Source organism: Mustela nivalis (assembly GCF_964662115.1).
Source record: "Mustela nivalis genome assembly, chromosome: 6".
Lineage (NCBI taxonomy): Eukaryota > Metazoa > Chordata > Mammalia > Carnivora > Mustelidae > Mustela > Mustela nivalis.
The window spans coordinates 30984981-31005649 of NC_139025.1; the positions used below are offsets into that span (position 1 = coordinate 30984981).

General features: G+C 50.7%; 1 protein-coding gene across 2 annotated transcripts in view; it reads left to right on the forward strand.

Annotated features, from left to right (window-relative positions):
- Positions 1 to 20669, forward strand: part of RIN3 (Ras and Rab interactor 3) — a 116013-nt gene that overhangs the window by 16778 nt on the left and 78566 nt on the right. For both annotated transcript variants that reach the window (XM_082733952.1, XM_082733951.1), the window contains exon 2: positions 18528 to 18735. In XM_082733952.1, coding sequence (XP_082590078.1) covers positions 18528 to 18735 — 208 coding nt within the window. The remainder of the gene's footprint in view (positions 1 to 18527; positions 18736 to 20669) is intronic.

Genomic DNA, 20669 nt, shown 5'->3' on the forward strand with positions numbered 1-20669 from the left:
AGATCTGGATCCAGCACTGTCTGAGTCCAGAGCCATCATCCTGAGCCCCTGAGCTCCTTGCATCCCAAGGTTCCGGGACCTTGCTGCATCTCCTAGAGCCCGGTGTGGTGTGGACCCTCCCCTGCTTTCGGAGCCCCTCTGAAGGGTGGCCTCCTTGCCCCCTCCCTGATTCGGCCCTGTCCCCATAGGCAAGCCTGGGCCCACTGACTAGTGTCTCCCTTGTCGTCCTCTGGCACAGTCCCACCCTGGGACCCGATCCTGGAGTCATGGAGAGACAGTCTAACCTGGGTGGGTTGGCAGGTGCCTGTCAGGCCTCAGGACGGCTCCCTATAGCTCCTTGTGCACCCCGCAGCCCCTGAAGTCAAGGACCCGGCGTCCTGGGCTTCCCCCAGCCTCCTGCTCTGGAGGACTCAGCGCTGATGACTTCCCTCATGCTAAAGCATTGGGGATTGTGCACACTGTAAAGTCTGACAAGGACAGGTGGGCCCCGCTGGTTGCAGAGAACAAAAGCCTAAGTGAGGTGCCGCCGAAGGGTGGGATTTCAGGCAGGGAGCGGGGCTTCCCATTTGTGTTGCAAAGTGGGCCTGGGCCCAGGAGGCTGTAGGTGCCAAGAAGCCCCAGGACGAGTGAAGCTGGCTTGTTCACATGACTTGCTCATCCCCCAGTAGAGGAAATGTGGTCACGACAACTGTTGGGTGGGTTGCAGGGTGACTCAGTGTCACCAGGGGTGGAAGGAGCGTGAGGCTGCCAGAGTTTCCTGCAAGGTGCTGTCTGGGCCCGTTGTCCGCAGCCCACAGCTGCCCCCTGCTCTGCCAGAGCCCCGAGGGAAGGCGACCATCAGCACCGTATATGGCCCCAGAGCCCTGGGTTGGCTCCATGCCAGACCCCACTTCCAGCTTAGAAATGGGGTTCACTTTGTCGAAGCATGTCTTCAAGGGTGATCACGACTCACCCTTCCAGCAACCCCCTGAAGTAGTGTAGGGCAGGGATAGTCTTCCACTTATTGTACTACTGAGTGAATGGAGGCCCAGAGAAGGACAGACACTTGTGCAAGGTCACACAGCAAGCCTGTAGGAGAGCCTAGAGCAGACCCCATCTCCCTTTCCCGGGCAAAGCATTTTCTGCACCACTGGGCTGTCCAGGATGAGTAATGTCACCAGCGACTGTTCATCGAGCCCTCATTAAGCTCCAGATAAAGTAGTCCGTCCTGTCCTCCCGGTGCGTTGTAGGACCAGTGCTGCTCTCACTGTCATTTTACCAACACTGAAAAGCCAGACTCAGAGTGGATTTTGGTCAGGCAGGGGAAAAAGAGAAATTCCTGCAGAGATCCAGCAGGAGGGGTGTGAGGGCACAGAGGCCCTTTGTCTCTCCTGGGTTGAGCCATGACCATCGTGGGCTGCTGCTGTCCGCCCTTGCCTCTCCCTCCCCAGCCCCAGTGTCAGGTGGGGGAAGGGAGCACTGCACTCTCCTTCCTTCCCCCCCCCCCCCGCAGCATGATGGGGAGCACTGAGTAAGCAGGAGGCAGGGCCAGAGGCCAGGTCACAGTGGGACACATGGGCTACCACGTGGTGCGGGTGCTCCTGGAAGTAAGAAGGCTGGCAGGGGCAAAGGACCCACCTTCCCAGAGCCATCTGAGCCCTGTTTTCTGAGCTGGGGCCTCCGCTGGGAAGGACAAGGCAGCAGAAAGGTGGGCAAGGACTCTGGGAGCTTTGTAGAAGCCTGGGGAAGGGGGGCAGGCCGTGGGGGCCTGGGATCTGTGAGCAAAGCCAGACCTGCAGCCAGGTCTGTAGAGGAGGGGCCCTTAAACATGGGAATGAGGTGACCAAGAGCAGAATCTTCCCCTCGAAGAGCTTTCTAAACAGAGTAATGGCAGATGGTAATAAAACTGGACGTGCATGTAATTCTTCTTTTTAATCTTCTTTCTTCCTTCTAATTGGAAACAGATCCCCCACATGGTACATGAATTCACGCACACTGAAAAGATTTAAACCAGGTAAAAGTCTAGACCTGTGTTGTCCAGAACCTTGGCCTCATAGAGCTATTTCACAAATTAAATTAATTAAAATAAAGTAACATGGGCGCCTGGATAGTGCCGTTGGTTGGGTGTCCGACTTTTGGTTTTGGCTCAGGCCGTGGTCTCAGGGCCGTGAGATTGAGCCCCACTTCGGGCTCCGTGCTCAGTGTGGCGTCAGCTTGGGACTCTGTCTCCCTCTCTCTCTACCCCTCCCCCTGGTGCTCATCCTCCCCCTCCCCCAACAAAATAGATAAATAAATCTTTAAAAAAATACATTAAAAAAAATAAAATGAAGTAACAGTCTCATCAGCCACATTTCAGGTGCCCCCTAGCCACAGGCCACTAATGGTGACCACACTGGACAGGACAGGCACAGAACCTTCCCGTCATCTTCCACCGTTCTTTGGCATAGCACTGACCACACCGGAAGCTGGGAAAACTCTCCTGGCTGGAAAATCGCTTTTGGAATCGGACTGGTTCCTTTGGACCCGTTTTGAGTTACATATGTCGGGGGATCTGCCTTTCTTCCCACTGAATTGCACCTGGCCTGCCCAGCTCCTGGGCCCTGTGGGTAGGAGGGTGACATCTCCCCCATGTGTTCCAGATGAGAAGGAGGTAAGAGGGCCATGGGTGAGGGGAGGGTGGGGTCAGGTCCGTCCCTAGGAACAGAAGCCCTTCCCCTTGTTTGTCTCGGGTGGCTGAGGTACGGCCAAGGGAGGGACTGGGGTGATCTGTCGAGTCCCCACACGTGGTGCCATCTTGTCTGTGACAGAGAGACACAGATTAGCACATGGTCTTCTGGGAGGACTCGCTCCTGGGCGTCCATTCCTGTACTTTTATTAAACCCCTGAAGTGTTCGCTTCTTGTTTTCTGATTTTCATGAGGGTGTACAGACAGGGTAAGGAAAGAGAAAGAAGTCACCTAATCTCAGGATGAACCACCAGTGTTGGACCAGTTTATACTCTCATGGACAGAGCAGGAGGCCATCATTCTGCCGTATCCTCCTGGGCCTCAGTAATGCAGGTCTTCCTCATCACAGCCCTTCTTGTAGGCTCTTGGAGTTTTCTTCCCAGATTCCTAGTTTCTTCATGCTGTGGGGAACCTTCCTGCACTTGTGGATGCTTGGGAAGTCCTCCGTGGGAAGTTCAAGCATCTTGTTCATTTTTTCTGTTTGCTTCTGTTTGTCTTGTCTCTTCCTTATTTGTGTGCAGAAGAAGTTCTGTGCTTAAGCTGGGTATCAGCCTGTTGCAATTCGAGTTACCAGTATCTTCTCCCACTGAGGGCTTGACTCGACTCTCTTAATGGTGTCTTGATGAACAGAAAGTCTTCATTTTAACGCAGTCAAATGTATCATTTATTTAAGGTTGGGGTGTGTGTGTGTGTGTGTGTTTGTGTGTGTGTGTTTGTGTACTGGTTAAGAAGTCTCTCTCTCCCATCAGATTATGAAGATACTCTTTATTTTCTTCCGAAGCTTTTGGTTTTGCTTTCCACCTTTAGGTCAGGACAGAGTCTTCCTGGAACTGATTTTTATATATGCCATGAAGAAGAGTCCAGTTCCTTTTTCTGCCCACGTGGATACCCCGTTGTCTCAGCACATTTTGTTGCAAAGACTGTCCTTTCCTCGGTGTCCTATTGTGGCCGTGCATAAATCAAGGGACTGTGTATGTGTCGATCTGTTTCTGAACTCTTCTAGTCCACTGACCTTTGTGTCTATCCAGCACCAGTACCACACCATCTTAATCACTGTAGCTTTAGAATAAGTCTTGGTACCCAGCAAACGAAATCCTACCCTGTTCTTCAAGTGTGTCAGGGATACCCTTGACCCTTAGCATCTCTGCTTCCATTTTCACAGAACACCTTTGGGAATCTAACTGGAATTGCAATGATTCTTCAGATCAGTACATGTGGAAGTCATACCTTGGCATTCCATGGACAGGATCTGTCCTTCCATCTGTCCTCATCTTGTATGTTTACAATGTTCAATGTTTCATCTTCTATTACAAGCAGGAATCTGGAGGGTTTTGACAGAATGGGTTAAGAACTGGGCTATAGACTCAAACCAGCCAGGTTCAAATCCCAGCTCTGCTACTTACTAATTCCATAGCTTTAGTGAATGGCTTAACTTCTGTGCCTCAGTTTCCCCCTCTGTAAAATTGGAGGGATAATGAGTTATCTTATATGGTTATTTTAAAGGATTAATGTAGTTAATATAGAGCAATGCCTGGTGCATACATATCTCAAACATTATTAGTTTATTTTTGAGTATGTAATACATTCACAGGATTCAAAATAAAAAAATATTTTTAAAAAGATGTATAGTAGGGGTACGTGGGTGGCTCAGTGGGTTAAGTAAGTGTCTGCGTTCTGCTCAGGTCATGATCCCGGGGTCCTGGGATGGAGCCCTGCATCGGCTCTCTGCTTCTCCCTCTACCCTCCCAGCCTGCTCATGATCTCTTTCTCTCTCCCTCTCTCTCAAATTTAAGGAAAATCTTTTTTAAAAAATTGCTTTCTTTGTAGGTCAAAGATAATTGCGTGTTGCCAGTAGTACTAATCGTTCCTCAATCATTTCAATGGTTAATACAGTGTCATTGAGCACCTGTTCTGTGTTGATCCTGGGGCACCCAGCAGTAGATACGACCCACCCTGGAACACAGCGTGAGGGAGGAGAGTTCACGGGCAGTGACAGGCAGCATTGTTCGCCGTTTGGTTCACGGGCAGTGACAGGCAGCATTGTTCACCGTTTGATTCTATTTTTTGATGTCTGGAAGTCACGTTGCAGTAAACATCTTTTGTTCGTGGAGCTTTATCGTACTTTTTAAAAAAGATTTTTTAAGATGTATTTATTTGAGAGAGAGTGAGAGAGACCAAGTATGAGAGAGCACAAGCAAGGGGAGCGGCAGATGGGGAGAGAGAAGCAGGCTCCCGGCCGAGCAGGGAGCCCAAGGCGGGGCTCCATCCCAGGACCCTGGGAGCAGGACCTGAGCTGAAGGCAGACGTTTAACTGCCGGAGCCACCCAGGCACCCTTGTCATACTTTTAAAATATCTCTTTGAGATAGATTCTAGAAGGGAAAATGACCTATAATGGGCTATCCTAGCCAAAACAAGAAAGTGGTGTTCTCTAGATCTGCTTGGACAGAACCCAGATGTGTTCAACATCTGAAATCCCCTTAATGAGAACTTTTCTTTTTGGAAGTTACAAATTGTTTTAATTATTTTTTGAATAAGTGATATAGTCCCGTGGTTCAAATTCAAAAGGTACAAAAAGGTATACAGTGACGCACCTCCCTCCCACCCCCAGCCTCCCAGTCCTTCACGCAGGGCACCAGGAGATTCCTCTCCCCTGTGTCTTTACAGAGGTGGCCTCAGCCCATCTCAGCATACATGTATCACATGTGTGAATGGGCCTGCCCACTCCTCGGTGTCCTGGGTTCTTGTGTCCCCACTGCCTCCAGCTTCAGTCCCAGGCAGGAAGTTTGTCCCCCAAATCCTGTCTTCTCCAGGAGCCATCTCCATGTTCAGTGAAGTTTCTAAGAATTTTTGGTAGGGGCGGGAGGAGGGAAATGTCAGCTGCTCTTTCACTATGTATGATTATTTTTGTAATTATTATTACGTAAGTCTAGAGTTTTGTCTGGTCCATAGTAGATGCTCAGTAAAAACCCATTGGATAAACAAATGGATGCTGATAACATCACTGAATGTTCACTGTATTCCAGGCACTATCCTGAACTTCTTACAGCAATCCCATAAGGTCGTAATGCTTGTATTTCCCATCTTAAGCGTAAGAAAATTGAGGCAGAGGGAGCCTTAGACACTTGTCAAGGTCACCAAGTGGGATTCTAATCCAGATTGTCTGGTTCCCTAAGCCCATGCTTAAAGCACTAGTCACCAGGGCCCTTGTCATCACTCAGAACCTGACTGCACACAGCACTGTGGAAAGAATTGGTCTTCACGTCTGTGAGCTGGGTCCCGATGGGAGTGGACGGTCCTAACCCCGGACTGGTGTGGGGGAAGGTTGTCAGCAAGGCCAGCGGACTGAGTCAGGTTCAGCCGCGTTCAAGGGGCTGGCTGGGATAGGGAAAGGGGCTAGGACCTGTGAGCCAGAGGAAGTTGTAGAGGGAGGCTGGAGGAATTTGACCCAGGTTCCCAGGAGGCCATGGGTGCCCAGGGCTATCAAGAACACAGATTGGCCAGGCCTCTGAGTCGGCAGTCAGAGCTTCTGAGAAACAGGGTCCGGGGGCAGGCCTGGGAGAGTGGGAGCAGCCGGCAGCGGGCTCAGCGTGGAAGGCAGGGGCCTCCTCCGGGCTCCCCCCAGGGCCCAGGAGGGGCTCCGTCTGGGCCGGTGGAAGCCTTAGGGGTCATCGGAGGAGCCAGCAGCCAGCCTGGAAGGTAGGGCTGGGAGCATGGCAGTGCTTGACACACACCGAGCAGTAGAGGTCTGCCGTACACACAGGTGTGGAAAGTTTGAAGGCCTTTGACCTGCCAGACCCCTTGATGTGGGCTGTGACGTGCGAACTCAGCCAGCCTGACCCGTTCTCAGCGCTTCCGGGGTCCGGAAGACCTGCTTAAGCTGACTTCCCCTCTGAGAGGCTGTGGGTAGGGGCCCACAGAACCTCATCCCAGCTTCCCTGAGGCTAACCCACCAAGGGTCGGGGGTCCCAAGCTGCACCCTGCGTCCCCCCCTCATCATGAAAGGCCTTTTGGTTTCTGGATGGAGAGGAGCCCAGGGAACTTTCACCCAACACGATTTCTCAGACGCTGCCCTGGGAGCCCCAACCATTAGCGGGAACACACCAGAGCCTCACGTAGTTATTTAGCCTGTGAAACTGGGCTGGATGCATCTGCTGTGTGTTCGCACATTCTGTACGTGAGACATTCTGATTCTGAAACTGGATGCTAATCTCCCATCCGCCTGGGATGGCCACGGTCAGCCCGGAGCTGTGTTTTGCATCCCAGGGACACCAAGGGCTGGGCCAGAGGTGGAAGTCAGGCAGCAGCTGGGGCTCGGCTTCCGCATGTCGAGGAAAAAGCATCTGGCAGAAAGGAAGCCACAGAGAAGCTGCGCTGGCCGCCTGCATTTTCTCAGGCCATCTGTTGGGGCAGAGCCAGCCCAGCTAGGAAGAGAAGGCGTCCAGTGGCATCTAGCCAAAGGTCAGCTGAGTCCAGAATCATGGAATTCGTAGTGCTGGAAGGAACCTTAGTCCCTGGTCTGACCCATGTCAGTAAATCCCCAGCCCAGCTGCTGCGTGTCTCCCGTACAGAGCCCAGGGCAGACATCGTACTGCATCCCAGCATTCTTTCCCTGCTGAGCCTTCAGCCTACCGATCTAGGCAGCCGCTGAGTGTGGGCATTCGACCCCTTGCCATCCCAGACCTAGTTCCGCCTTCTCATTTGACTGAAGGGGCTGCTGAGCCTCAAGAGGGGAAGTGAGTTACCCAAGGTCACGTAGTGAACAACAGGAGAAGAACGTGGTCTCCTGTGTGAGCTCAGGACCACTTCCTTCGTATCATACACCTGTTCTCCCCATGAATACAGCCTTTGTCGTGTCACTACTGATCTCATAAACTTGCTTTCTCCCTTCATTTCCACAACGGGATCCCAACCTCAGAACACAAAAAAATTTCCCACCATTTCCCCAGGGTGTTGCATAGGGAGCTGGAGCAAAACAGATGTCATCTTGTGTCACACTAATAGAGTAGAAGATCTAGATTGTGGAAAGTTATGGTTAGGCTTCTTTCTTGGCTGCTCAGGGCACACCTGGGGAATCAGTTCCCTGTTTGAGACTCCACATTTCAAAAATACAAAGACAGAAAAGACTCAGCATGCTCTGAAGGATAAAAATAGTGCGATGAGGGGGCCGAAAACCACTCTGTAATTTACAGTTAATTTTCAACAAGGTGCCATGAAAATTCGAAATAACCTTTTAACAAAGGCTGCCAGGACAACAGGTTGCCCAAATATAAAAAAAAAGAGGTTAGACTCCTACCTCACTCCAAACACAAAAAATTAATTCAAAATGGAACAAAGACCTAAGTGTAAGAGATGAAACTATAGAATTCTTAGAAGATAAACCCATGATCTTGTATTAGGTCATGGTATCTTAGATATGAAACCAAAAGTATGAGCAACAAAAGAGAAAAAAGACAAATTGGACTTCACCAAATTTAAAGGCTTTCATGTTTCAAAGGACAACTTTAGCTTTTCACCAAGGAGATGAAAGACAGTCACAGAATGGAAGAAAAATATTTGCAAGTCATACATCTTATAAGGGACTTGTATAAAGCATATATAAAGAAAGTATAATTCAATAATAAAAAGACATAATGTTTTCCTAATACAGGCAAAGGATCTGAAGACATTTTTCTAAAGGATAATAATTTATAATATTATATAATATATAATACAATACTATATATATGATATATGCAATATATATACTATATATACAATATAATATAAGAATAATACATATATGTGTATATAGTTAGTAATTAAAAGGTGCTCAATATAATTATACATCAGGGAAATGCAAACCCAAACCACACCAAGATACCACTTCATACCCATTAGTATGGCTATAAAATAAAAAGACAGGCAAGAATAAGTGTTGATGAGCATGTGGAGAAATGGGGACCCTCACAGGCTGCCAGTGGGAATGTTAACTGGTATACCCCTCTGAAAAACAGCCTGGCAGTTCTTTAAGATGCTAAATACAGAGGGGCGCCTGGGTGGCTCAGTGGGTTGAACCGCTGCCTTCTGCTCAGGTCATGATCCCAGGATCCTGGGATCGAGTCCCGCATCGGGCTCTCTGCTCAGCAGGGAGCCTGCTTCCTCCTCTCTCTCTGTCTGCCTCTCTACCTACTTGTAATCTCTCTCTGTCAAATAAATAAATAAAATCTTTTAAAAAAAAAGATGCTAAATACAGAGTGCCCCTATGACCTGGCAATTTCTCTCCTAGATATACAAGCGAATTGAAAACAATGCCCATGCAAAAACTTGCACAGGAGAATTAGCAGCATTACTCATGATGACCAAAGAATGGAAACAATCCAAATGTCCATCAGCTGGGGGAATAAGTATAACGGGGTGTGCCCATGCGATGGGATGTTCTGTGCCAAGAAAAAAAGAAGTGAAGTACTGTACACCCTTTGAGCTATGATAATATGGTTGAGCCTTAAAAATTATGCCAAGGCGGGACGTGGGGGAGGGAGAAGACAAACGAGGAAATAGACTTAACTGTAGAAAACAAAACAGAAGGTTGCCTGTGGGGAGCCGGGTGGGGAATGGGCCGGATAGGTGATGGGGGTTGGGGATATGCTTATCCTGATGAGCGCGGAGTGATCTGCGGAGTTGTTGAATTGCTCTGCTGTATACCTCAAACTAATAGAACACCGTATGTTAACTACACAGGAAATATGTATATATATGCCAAGTGAAAGAAACCAAACCTAAAAGACCACTGTGGTCTGATTCTGTATATGAAATAACCCAGAAGGCAAATCTATCAAGACAGCACGTAGGGCACTGGGTGGCTCAGTGGGTTAAAGCCTCTGCCTTCAGCTCAGGTCATGATCCCAGGATCCCGGGATCAAGCCCCGCATCGGGCTCTCTGCTCGGCGGTGAGCCTGCTTCCCCCCTCTCACTCTGGCTGCCTCTCTGCCTACTTGTGATCTCTCTTGCAGATAAATAAATAAAATTTTTAAAAAATCACTCCTGGGGCACCTGGGTGGCTCAGTGGGTTAAGCCACTGCCTTCGGCTCAGGTCATGATCTCAGGGTCCTGGGATCGAGGCCCGCATCGGGCTCTCTGCTCAGCAGGGAGCCTGCTTCCCTCTCTCTCTCTGCCTGCCTCTCAGTCTACTTGTGATTTCTCTCTGTCAAATAAATAAATAAAATCTTAAAAAAAAAAAATCACTCCTTGTGCAAATTCCCGGAGACAGTAAATATAATAAACCCAGCTCAGTGCCTGGCAGTGGGGACAGCCGCTGATGAATGTTACCTTGGGCCAGCCTTGTGGAGGCGTGGTGCTGTTCATCCCATAGAGGAGACGACCTGGGGGAGAGCCTGTGTCAGCCCCCTTCCTACAGCTGGAGGGCTCTGGGAAGGGGGCAGGGTGAGTTGTCCTCAAGGCCCTATACAGCATGGAGAAAGCAACAAGAGAGAAGACTTCCTAGTAACACGTTTCATCTCCATAGAAACTCTAAATTGCTTCTCAGAATGGGTTGCCCGGTGAGATGGTGATGCCCTGTCCTTGGAGGTCTTCCAACAGCTATGGCAGTTCTCTCCTAGGGGGTGTACAGAGAGGGTTGTGGTGTCAGGGGATCATTGGAGGTGGAGGGCAGTGGCTTGGAAGGTCACAAAGGCCTCTGGGTAACGGTTCAGGACCTCTGCGAGCAGCTCATGGCCAGTAATGTCAGCAGTATTTGAACCACAGAAATGGCTTGCTGCACATCTGACGTCTCCAGCACTGTCCCCAAACGTCCCATCCCCTCGAGGCGTGACCACCTGTTAGGTGTCAGCTGTAGCTGGAGCCTTTCCTGATGCTGTCCCATGAGAGCCTCACACCACCGTTAGGCAGGTGTTCTCGTCTTCCCGACTACGGCTAGGGGGTGGTGCACTGAGGCTCAGACGGGCAGAGCAGCTTGGCTTTCCCCATCACACTAAGGCCTCCAGAGTGTCCTTCGCACTGGCACAAGCTGCTGCTCCCAGCGAAGTCTATGGCTGCCAGAGAAATGAGCCAGTTACCTCTGGCTTCTTCTCTAGTGACCCTGGGGCGGCTGTCAGAGGATTCCCCCCAGAAGTCCCCTGGGGCCTGATTCTTTGGATGAATTGGTGGATGCCTAGGCTGGGTGTATCTTCATTGCCTTTCAGCACAGCCCTCGGGCTCCAGAATTGACTTTAAAACGCCAAAAAATTTTTTAAAAATTAGAAAATTTTTTTGAAAAGCTGGAGTATCCCGTATAAATTGCTCTGGCAGGAGGAATAGGCTTAGGCTTAGGTGCCTGGAGACTTCCCACCCAGTCTCTCCTCGCCTTGTGACAGGTGCTAGGATATTGGGGGAAAGGTGTGTGGCAGTCTATCAGAGGTTACTGAGAGGGCTGAAGCCTCCTTCCCAGCCCTCCCTGATCCCACTGCCTGCCTCCCCCCTTCAGCAGCAACCATCACCCCGAAGTCGGTGCGTGTGCGCTCTCTACGGGGCATACAGAACTGTCATGTATGTTTCACACCGAAGTGTTTCTGTTCCTTCCGTGATTTGCTTATTGCATTCCACATCAGGTTTGTAGGATTTTATTTTTTTTTTTTTAAGATTTTATTTATTTATTGGACAGAGAGAGACACAGCGAGAGAGGGAACACAAACAGGGGGAGTGGGAGAGAGAGAGAAGCAGCTTCCCGCTGATCAGGGAGCCCAAAGTGGGGCTCGATCCCAGGACTCTAGGATCATGACCTGAGCCGAAGGCAGACGCTTAATGATTGAGCCACCCAGGCGCCCTAGGTTTGTAGGATTTTAAAACTTTCTTTTTTTTTTTTTTTTACTGTAATTTCAGACTCCCAGAAAAGTTACAGGATGAGTATTGCAAATTTCTGTATGTACACTCTTCACCCAGAGACACTGATTACTTACATTTTGTCCCATCTGCTCGTCCTCTCTCATTTTTTTCCTGAAGCTTCTGAGAACAGCTTGCAGACACGGTGCCTCTTTACCCCCATATATCTTAGTGGGGGTTTCCCAAACACAGGGTCATTCCCTTACCTATCTATCTTCAGCAGAGGGACCGAAATCGGGGAATGAACAGGATTTTGAGATTTTACCGTGTAGCTTTGGCTCCTGCCTTTTAGCAGATGTGTGGTCGTCCAGGTGGATGGGATCACAGCCTGTGCACCCGTTCTCTTACGGATGGACAGATGGACGTTGGTCATTCCCATTTTCTGGTCACTGCCAAGGCCATGGTAGGGCCATCATCATTGTCTCCTTGTGCCTGTTTTCATCCTGGGAGGCCTGGACTGCAGCATGCCTGTCTCCCTTGGATTTTGACAGTCATTTTCAGAGCAGGTGCACCTGTCTTCATTCTTAGTGGTGCTTTACCCTCTCGTGCTCCAGTGGCTTTTAGTGCACCATGGCTTCTGGCTTATCTCTGGCTGTCTCTTGCATTGCTGTCACAGCAACAGGTGTCCCTGGGAGAACCTGGGTGTGACCGCATATGTGGCTCCCCACCCCCACCCCGCAGCTAGAATACAAACCTATTTGAAGTGCTACTATGTGCCAGGTGCTGCTTGAAATGTAGATGTTACCAGCTCCATTGCACAGATAAGAAAACTGAGGCCCGTAGAAGTTCAGTACCTTGCCCCCAGTCACTTGGCCAGGGCACGGCAGGGGTTGGGACAGAGACTGAATGAGTCACCCTTGCACTGTGCAGGGTGTGTGAAATGTCCTCTGACCCTCTAGTCGTGAGTCTAGAGAGAGATGGCACCGATGCGGGGTTGGTGTCCCTCCTTGCAATGTCTCACACCTCCCACACGCCTGTCCTTGTGTTGCTGGTCCCCTCCTGTCTGTGCAGGACTCATTTCCCGGAGGAGCAGTCTGCATGGAGGACTAGAAAATTGATGGGGTGTTGGGGGCTGCCGTGAGCAACTATCCTGTCCCACCCTGGGAGTGTTGAAGTATGGGTGCTTCTCGGGGCCTCCAGAATCACAGGGGAACTCCCCTCTGGGACCCCTCTTCAATCCTGTCCCAGCAGGAGAAACAGGGGCTACTTCAAAAGGAAGGAAGGGGGCTTTGGACCTCAGAAGTTTAGGGTGGGTGCTGGAATTGCTCAGCAATTCAACTCTGGCTTTTAGAGGTTAACTGTTAATGACTCCCATGAAAATCATGGTGCACGGAGTGCCCTCTTCTTGCCACGTGCCTGCCCACCTCATCTTTGCTCCTAAGAGAAGTCCTCTCAGCTGGTGGTGCCTACTCCCTATTTCACAGAAGAAGAAACTGAAGGTCATAGTGGTTGGATAAGGCATCCAAGCCCTACCCATAAGTCTGCAAAACCGGGGTACGAGCCAGGCCTGGAAGATCCCCAAAGCCAGTAGCTCTCCAACTCTCTGTGTTCGTTTATGTGGCAAACAGGGATATTTTCACACATTATTTAAGATGGGTTTTAATCATATAAGTAATGCTTCATCAGTATTAAAAATGGAAACAAATCCCCTGAACGTCTCAGAGATAACTGTCTTTAATGATGTCTTACATAGCCTCCTGAAGTTATTTCTATGTATATTTTTATATGAGTCTGTGTATGTTTGTAGATATTCCAAATGATATAGCAAACATTATTGAACACTCTTTGCCGTGTACTCCAAAGGTACAGATACATGGGAAAAATTGTTTTAAATTTCTTCAAGAGCTTGAATAAGGTAGCGGTTTGAAGCACAAACTCTGAAGCCACATTGCCTGGGGTTTGAATCCCAGCTCTGCCCCCTACTGGCTGTGTGACCTTGGGTGAGCTCTTTAACCTCTCTGTGCCTCCGTGTTCTCATCTTGACGTGGGACTTTTCGATGTCAGCTATTCATTTCCCAGGACTGTGGTGGCTTACCGAAACCTTGCAGCTTGAATCAACAGACATTTATCTTCCCACCGTTCTGGAGGTCGGAAGTCTAACACCAGGGTGTTGGCCAAGATGGTTCTATCTGCAGGCTCTGAGGGAGAATCCTTTCCATCCTCTCTCCTACCTTCTGGTGACGGCCCTCAGCCCTTGGTGCTCCTTGGCTTGAGACGTTCTAATCCAGTCTCTTCTTCTGCCATCGGGTGGCCTGCTAGCATCTCTCCACCGCCTCTGCTTATAAGGACACCTCCCACTGGATTTAGGCCCCGTCTTCAATCTAGGGTGATCTCATCCTTAACTTAGTAACATCTACAAAGATCCCCTTTTCTAATAAGGTCACAACTTTAGGTACTGGGGGTTAAAATTTGGACAAGCCATTTTGGGGGACACAGTGCAACCCGGGTATACAGGTGGGAGGTCAGCCGAGTTAAGGGAGTGCGTGGAGTATTTACAACAGACCCACACGTGGTCGTGCTGTGGGCTCCTTGTTCATCAAACAGGCAGGCTGCTATCCTGCTTTCCCAGGACCCCCTCCCATGTCACCCCCCCCACGTCACCTGGGTGCCTGTGCACCTCGTACAGAGTGATGGGGCCATCCCATAATATTATCACTGGAGCCACGTCTGGCCCCTACAGGCCTAAGAGCCCGTGAGGGCAGGGACTAGGCCTCTCTGTCTTGATAGACCAGCTCGGTCTTAAAGCTGCTTGGGGTTGGGATCATGGGTGGGACCAAGATGGCCTTTTGCCAGTCCTTTCCCTCCATCCCATGTTCCGCTCAGCTTCTAGCTAAGTCTGCACAAGGGACCCTCAGTTCCCCTCACAAGGAGTCATCACTGGAACTTCCCAAGCTCTTTCCCTGGGGCTGGAGCTCTCGTGAGCTGGGAAACTTCCATGGCTTCCTTCCCAACAGGCAGCATGGAGCCGGGCCCTGCCCTCCAAGCTGCTACCTTGCTCTGACCCCAAACTTAGGAGGGGCCTCCTGGGGCAGCCTCTCCACCCCAGAACAGAGCTTTTCTCTCCTCAGCAGTGACGGGGACCCAGACACCGGTCCAGCAAGTTGGGGACATGCCAATTGACTGCTCCTTCAGGGAGCTGGTGACAAAAGTCCCCCAGATAAAGCCAGTTGCTGCATCCAGGCTGGGTCCCTGCAGTGCAGGGGGAGGGTCTCCCGAGTGTCTGACCACCCCGTGCTCAGCCCAGTATCCAATGACACCTGGACCAGAGTGGCGCTGTCCTCCCTACCAGCGAGCAGAAAGAAAATGGCCATGAATGATCTCTCTTTTCTGATGAGTTGCACTAAAGTTTCTGAGGCTCCTTACTTTTTTGCTGACAGTCCTGTTCATTGCCCAAGTTTCCTGTGGCTGCCCTTATGGGACCTTCAGCTAGAGTTTGGCTGCTGAGAGCGAGGACATGGGTGTCTGGGTCACCTGCTCTGCCAGCAGATGCCAGTTAGAAAAGGAGCAGCTGAGGCTAGGGGAGCTTTGGGCCTCGCTCCGAGTCACAGGAGCACAAGAGCCCTGAAGGGACAATGTGACGAGGGCACCTGCTCTGACCAGGCCGGAGAAGGGCCATGGGGCCAGACCCTCGGATCCCTGAGTCCCTGCTGACATTGGGCATTGGGTCACTTGAGCTTCTGGGCGTCACTTGCTCTGCAAAGTGCCTGTACCATGATGGCGCTTGGGGCTGGGCCCTGGGGCTCCAGCAGAATAACAGAGGTAGAAATGCCCAGAGCTGACACCCCGTCAGGCCTTGTTTCACTGCTGTGATTAGTGGAACAGCCCAGCCACAGAAGCTGTAAACTGCTGGGGACTCTCGCTGAGCCCACACAGCACTTGAACTCTGGGTTCACATGTTGTCTTGGGTACAAGCCAGGTGCAACTCACAGACACCTACACGGTCATTCTCATCAAATGTGCTAAGTCCTAAAATCAAGGCCACAAAGTAGAAGAGTTATAATGAGAAGAATCCTAACTAGAGGGCTGAGATGATAGAAAAACAATAGTTAACTTTTATTGAGTTGTACAAAGCACTCGACCCATCTCTCTCTGCCTCGCTATCAGGTAAGGGTAATTTTTACCTTTTTACAGATGCTTAAACTGAAGCCCAGAGAAGTAGCATAACTGTCCAGAGGTCACACAGCCTGGATTCGAACCCAGGACTTCTAATAAAGCAGGCAGGCTTCTTCTGGATGGGTCTTAAGGGGTGGGGAGAACTTTATCCCCAGCAGTGTCCTATAAAAGATTTTAAACATGCAGAAGAGTTGAAAGAATTTTGCAGTGAACACCCATCTACGTACGGGTCTTTGCGCGGGCATTGACTTTCATCTTTCTTGGGTAGATAGATACCCAGAAGTGAGATGGTTGGATCATATGCGAGGTGTATGTTTAGGTTTACAAAAAAAAAAAAAAAAAAAAAAAATTTTTTTTAAAAATTGTCTTTTTCCAAAGTGATTGTCCCCATTTAGAGTCTCTCCAGTAATGCTGGAGAGCTCTGGTTTCCTCCCACCCTTACCGGCGTGTGATGTTGTCTTTTTAATTTTAGCCATTCTCGTAGTTGCATCATGGTATCTCATTGTGGCTTTAATTTGCATTCCCCTACTGACTAATGATGTCAAGTAATCTTTCGCTGGCTTATTGGCCATTCAGATGTCTCTTTGGAGGTATTTTCAAATCTTGGGCCCGTTTTTAACGCGAGCGTGCTTGTTCTCCGTTTGATGTATGCTTTGCAAATATTTTTTCCCCGCCCGTGGTTTGCGTATTCCTTTTCTTCGTGAGGTGATTTGATGGGCACAAGTGTAATTTGGTATGTTTAATTTATCCACCTTCCCTTTCATGGTTCTTGCTTTCTGGTCCAATCCACTAAACTTATGTCTGCCCATTGGAGACAATGTTGGTAACAGGGAACCTGAAGGAATCACTTTGGGCATTGGAATTACAGGTGGATAGCGCAGCCTGAGCCTCAGGAGTGCCAAGTGGGGAAATGCAGGTTTTGCTGAGGGGATGGAGGGCAGCTCTTTGTGAGGAGTTTATGGGGATGGGGGAAGGCAGGGGCACAGAATGGGAGTGCCTTTAATATTAGGAGACTGGATTGGATCCTTTAGGCAGTGCGAGCCATTGAAGGTTTTAGAGCAGGAAGGGATGTGATCACAAAAGACTCATGGCATGGTCCCCATGATTCTGGAGCCTGGATGGAGTTTATCCTTGGTCATCCTGTCCTCAGGATGAAGCTGGGACTTCCAGGGAGCTGGGGGCAGGGAGCGGCCTTAGAGTCAACTCTGCCAGTCGTTCCAGCATCCTTATGGGGACACCCACCCTGCCCCCTCTGACCTCCCCTTGCCCCAACCCTCTAGCCCCAGCATCTGCCAGCACCCAGGCTTCCTTGAGGTTTCTCTGGGTCAGGTCGCTCAAAGGGCTTTGCTCTTTCCCAAATCTGCATCCTTGTTACAGCTCAGCACGACCTGACACACTCTAGGTCACTCATTCACCTTGTCTGTCACCTGGCTTCTCTCCTAGAGGTGAGGTTTGTTGATTTGGTTTGGTTTGGTTTTTACTCTTGTTCTCTGCTCTGACCCCGTTCCTAGAACAACATCTGGAGCTCACAGGCCCTCGGAAAATATTCATAGTACAAGCGAATGGGAGATAGACCCCCTCCTTCCTCCCAGAGCCTGTTTGTTTGATCATGGCTTTGGTTCTAAGGAGAAGATGAGGACCTTTGTCCCCAAAGCCCAGTCCCCGCGTAGGACCACCCAGTAAGTGGAGGAAGCTTCGGGGCTACCATTGCATAGATGAGAAAACAGACTCAGAGGGAAAGGACTCAGCACGGCCTCAGCATAGATGGTGGCAGAGGGGAAGTGCGAGCTCTCACTCCCAGCTTCCATGAGAGTCCTAATGTGCCCCTGGGGGAGGCCCCTGGCCAAGTGAGGAGGTTTAAAGATGATCAGGAAGCCTTTTGGTGCCAGAAGATAGTTTTGGGTTTCGAGGGTCAGAGGAAACTAACAGGCCCCAGGGTGCTTAATTCCAGGGTAATTCTGGCCTCCAGCCTTTTCACTTCTTTCCCAGCGGAGATGCTGTGACCAGACTTCAGGGCCTGGGAAGAGGTTACATCAGCATCAGCTGGGCTGCCCTGGACTTGAACTCCAAATGTGGCTCACTAAGCCCCAGTTCCACAGCCTGTAGCCATCCATGGGGCTGCCTCACCGCCCCTCCCGGCCCCACGGTGCCTGCAGCTGCCTCAGACACTCCTGTTCGTCCTGGGCACACTTTTCAGTGTGGACCCAGAGGGGAAATGCACAAGCGTCCCTGTGCACACAGCATCCATGAGTGGGCACGTCAGGAGGGAATTTTGGCCGGGGCCCCGCCCTTGCCTTTGGGAAAAGCTGTTCCCTCCTCAGGACTTCTGGATCTTGCAGCCCTTGAACCCCCTCTCCCCCACCACCCCGTTCCCCTCTTCTGTGCCTTTAGTGGGGCTCATCCTGACCCTCCCCAGAGCAGCCTCTTAGAGCAACCACTAGCCAGGGACGCAGGCAAAAGACAGGCACCAGCCACATCTTCCTACTTGTGTAACTACCCCCTCTGTCTGATGAAGGTTTTCACCCCTGCAGATACCCTGAGAGATATAGTTCCTTGGAGTCCCCTGTGTTTCCCTGAAGCTAGCCGGGGTTGGAATTAGCTGTTCCTGCCGCATGGTGTTCTGTTACATTTATCCCAATCTTCTGCTTCAGCTGGTTTCGTCTGTGTTGATCCAACCCATTTTATTATAAGCACCCCAAGGTGCGGATCATGGTTTGTCTCTTTTTTTAATTCCCCAGAGGACTGGTGGCTTCATAGATGCCTAATGAATGGGCACAGTGGAATTGACTGTCGGTCTGTTACACTCCGCTGTGTGGGCTGGCTGCAGCAGGGCTGATCGTTTGATTCTGTTCTCAGTCCTGTTCCAGATGTTGGCAAAGGAGAGGGAGAGGAAGAGGAGGAGGAGGATGGCATGGGGCCTCGTCCCCCGGTCACTCCGAAGAACTGCCTTCCCCGGCGGGGTATCAGTGTCCTGGAGAAGCTCATCAAGACCTGTCCTGTGTGGCTGCAGCTGGGTCTGGGCCAGGCAGAGGCCACCGGGATCCTGCTCCAGGAGGCGGCTGGGGTGAGTTGAGGTCTCTTCACCTCGTGGCCGGTGGTGGGCATGCACAGCTGCCTGTTTCTGCTTTCCTTTCTTGGGTTGGTCAGCTTTTCGACTGGGGTGTTTGTTCCCAGAACTGAGGAGCGAGAGACTGGTGGGACATTTGGTTCCTGCTTTGGAGAGCATGTGTCCCCCCTCTGGAGAACAGGGGGCTGTGTGGCTGGCGGGGGCTGTCTGGGCACCAGGGCCCCTGAGAAGCAGGACTGGCACTTGGAGAAGTCAGCCAGGCATCCGGGATGGGAGCTGGAGGCACCTGAGAGATCCTGTTTCACCCCCTTAGTTGATATAAGAGAACAGGGGCTATGTGACGCAGGCAAAAGCTTTTCTGGAGCCAGGCTCTGTGAGCTGAGCCAAGGGGCTAAGATTTTTCTGAGGCTCACTTTTCTCCCTTTGAAACAGGGCCATTCGTGAAGGTACTCTGGTCCTGTGAGCATCACAGGGGAAGATAGGTAGGTAGATAGTGAAACATGAGTCAGAACCCGTCAGGTGCCACCCACCCCATGCGCTTTCTCTTATGCACCACTTCCTTTTTAAAAAACATTTAATTTGTTTAATTGTAAAAGTGATAAACATGTGTAGTCACTGTAAAAAAAAAAAAAAATCAAGCCGGACAGAAGTAAAGAGGCTTCTCGAAGTTTTTGCCACCTGTTCTCTGTCCCCTCAATGACTTCCCAAAAGTCTGTTTTCAGTTTTGTTTGTTATGGAAGTGAAATTCGCATCACAGAAGAGGAGCCGTTTTCAAGCACGCTATGTGTGTAGTCTGTTCACAGCGCTGTGTCAGCAGCATCTCTGTCTGCTTCCAACACATTTCATTGACCCGACATAAAGCCCTGGGCCTCCTTCCCACGCCCCGGCAGCTGTCCACTGCAGAAACCATGTTTGCTCGAAGCTCATGGTCTGTCTTCACGGGCGTTATCCGCAGGGTCCCCCAGTGACCTCAGCCAGGGTCCATCGGACACTCTGTCCTGGGCACTCAGCGAAGGTGTGCACGTGAATCAGCACCGTGTGTGCTCACGGCAGCCCTCTGACTTGGGCATGACAATCAGACCCATTTTACAGAAAAGGTAGCTGAGATGCCAAGAAGCTGTGTGACCTCCCTCAGGTGACTCAGCGAGCCAGTGCCTGAGCTGGAACTTGAACCCAGAACCCAGGCAGTCTGGCTGCTCCTAGGCTATATTGTACCTGCGTGGAATCCCTACCTTTCAGCCGCTGGGCGCTTCTGCTGGGCTCCCCTTCAGTGCGGTAGGTCGTGTTGCAAGAGTCCAGGCTCCCCTGTGGGGCTCAGTGGCTTAGTGGATTCATTCACCTTGGACTAGATAAAAATCTGTTGAGTAGCAGTTGTACCTAAAGATTGGAATTCCTGGGGCGCCTGGGTGGCTCAGTGGGTTAAGCTCTGCCTTTAGCTTGGGTCATGATCTCAGGGTCCTGGGATTGAGTCCCACATGGGGCTCTCTGCTCAGCAGGGAGCCTGCTTCCTCCTCTCTCTCTGCCTGCCTCTCTGCCTACTTGTGATCTCTGTCAAATAAATAAATAAAATCTTAAAGAAAAAAAAAAGATTGGAATTCCTGCAACTTATGTGGCTTCCAACAAAGTTCCAACCTCTCCTTGCCACAGAGGTCCCTCCCACAGGGAGTGGGGACCATGGAGACTCGATAGCCCAGCAGAATCCTGCTAAGACCAAGGCAGGGGGGTGTCTCTTCTGGGTATGGTGGCAGGTGCCCCCTGCCCCCAGGCCAGGCCAGCCCCACTGCGGCACCAGGGACAGCCTGGGAGTCCGTGGATCCCTCTAGAAGGATGAGTAGGGAGGGGGCTCCAGGGGCAGGCAAGCTGATGGTCATCCTCAAGTAAACAAGATCCCTTGTTTCATCCCGCCCCACCAAAAGGTTTTCTATTTTGAA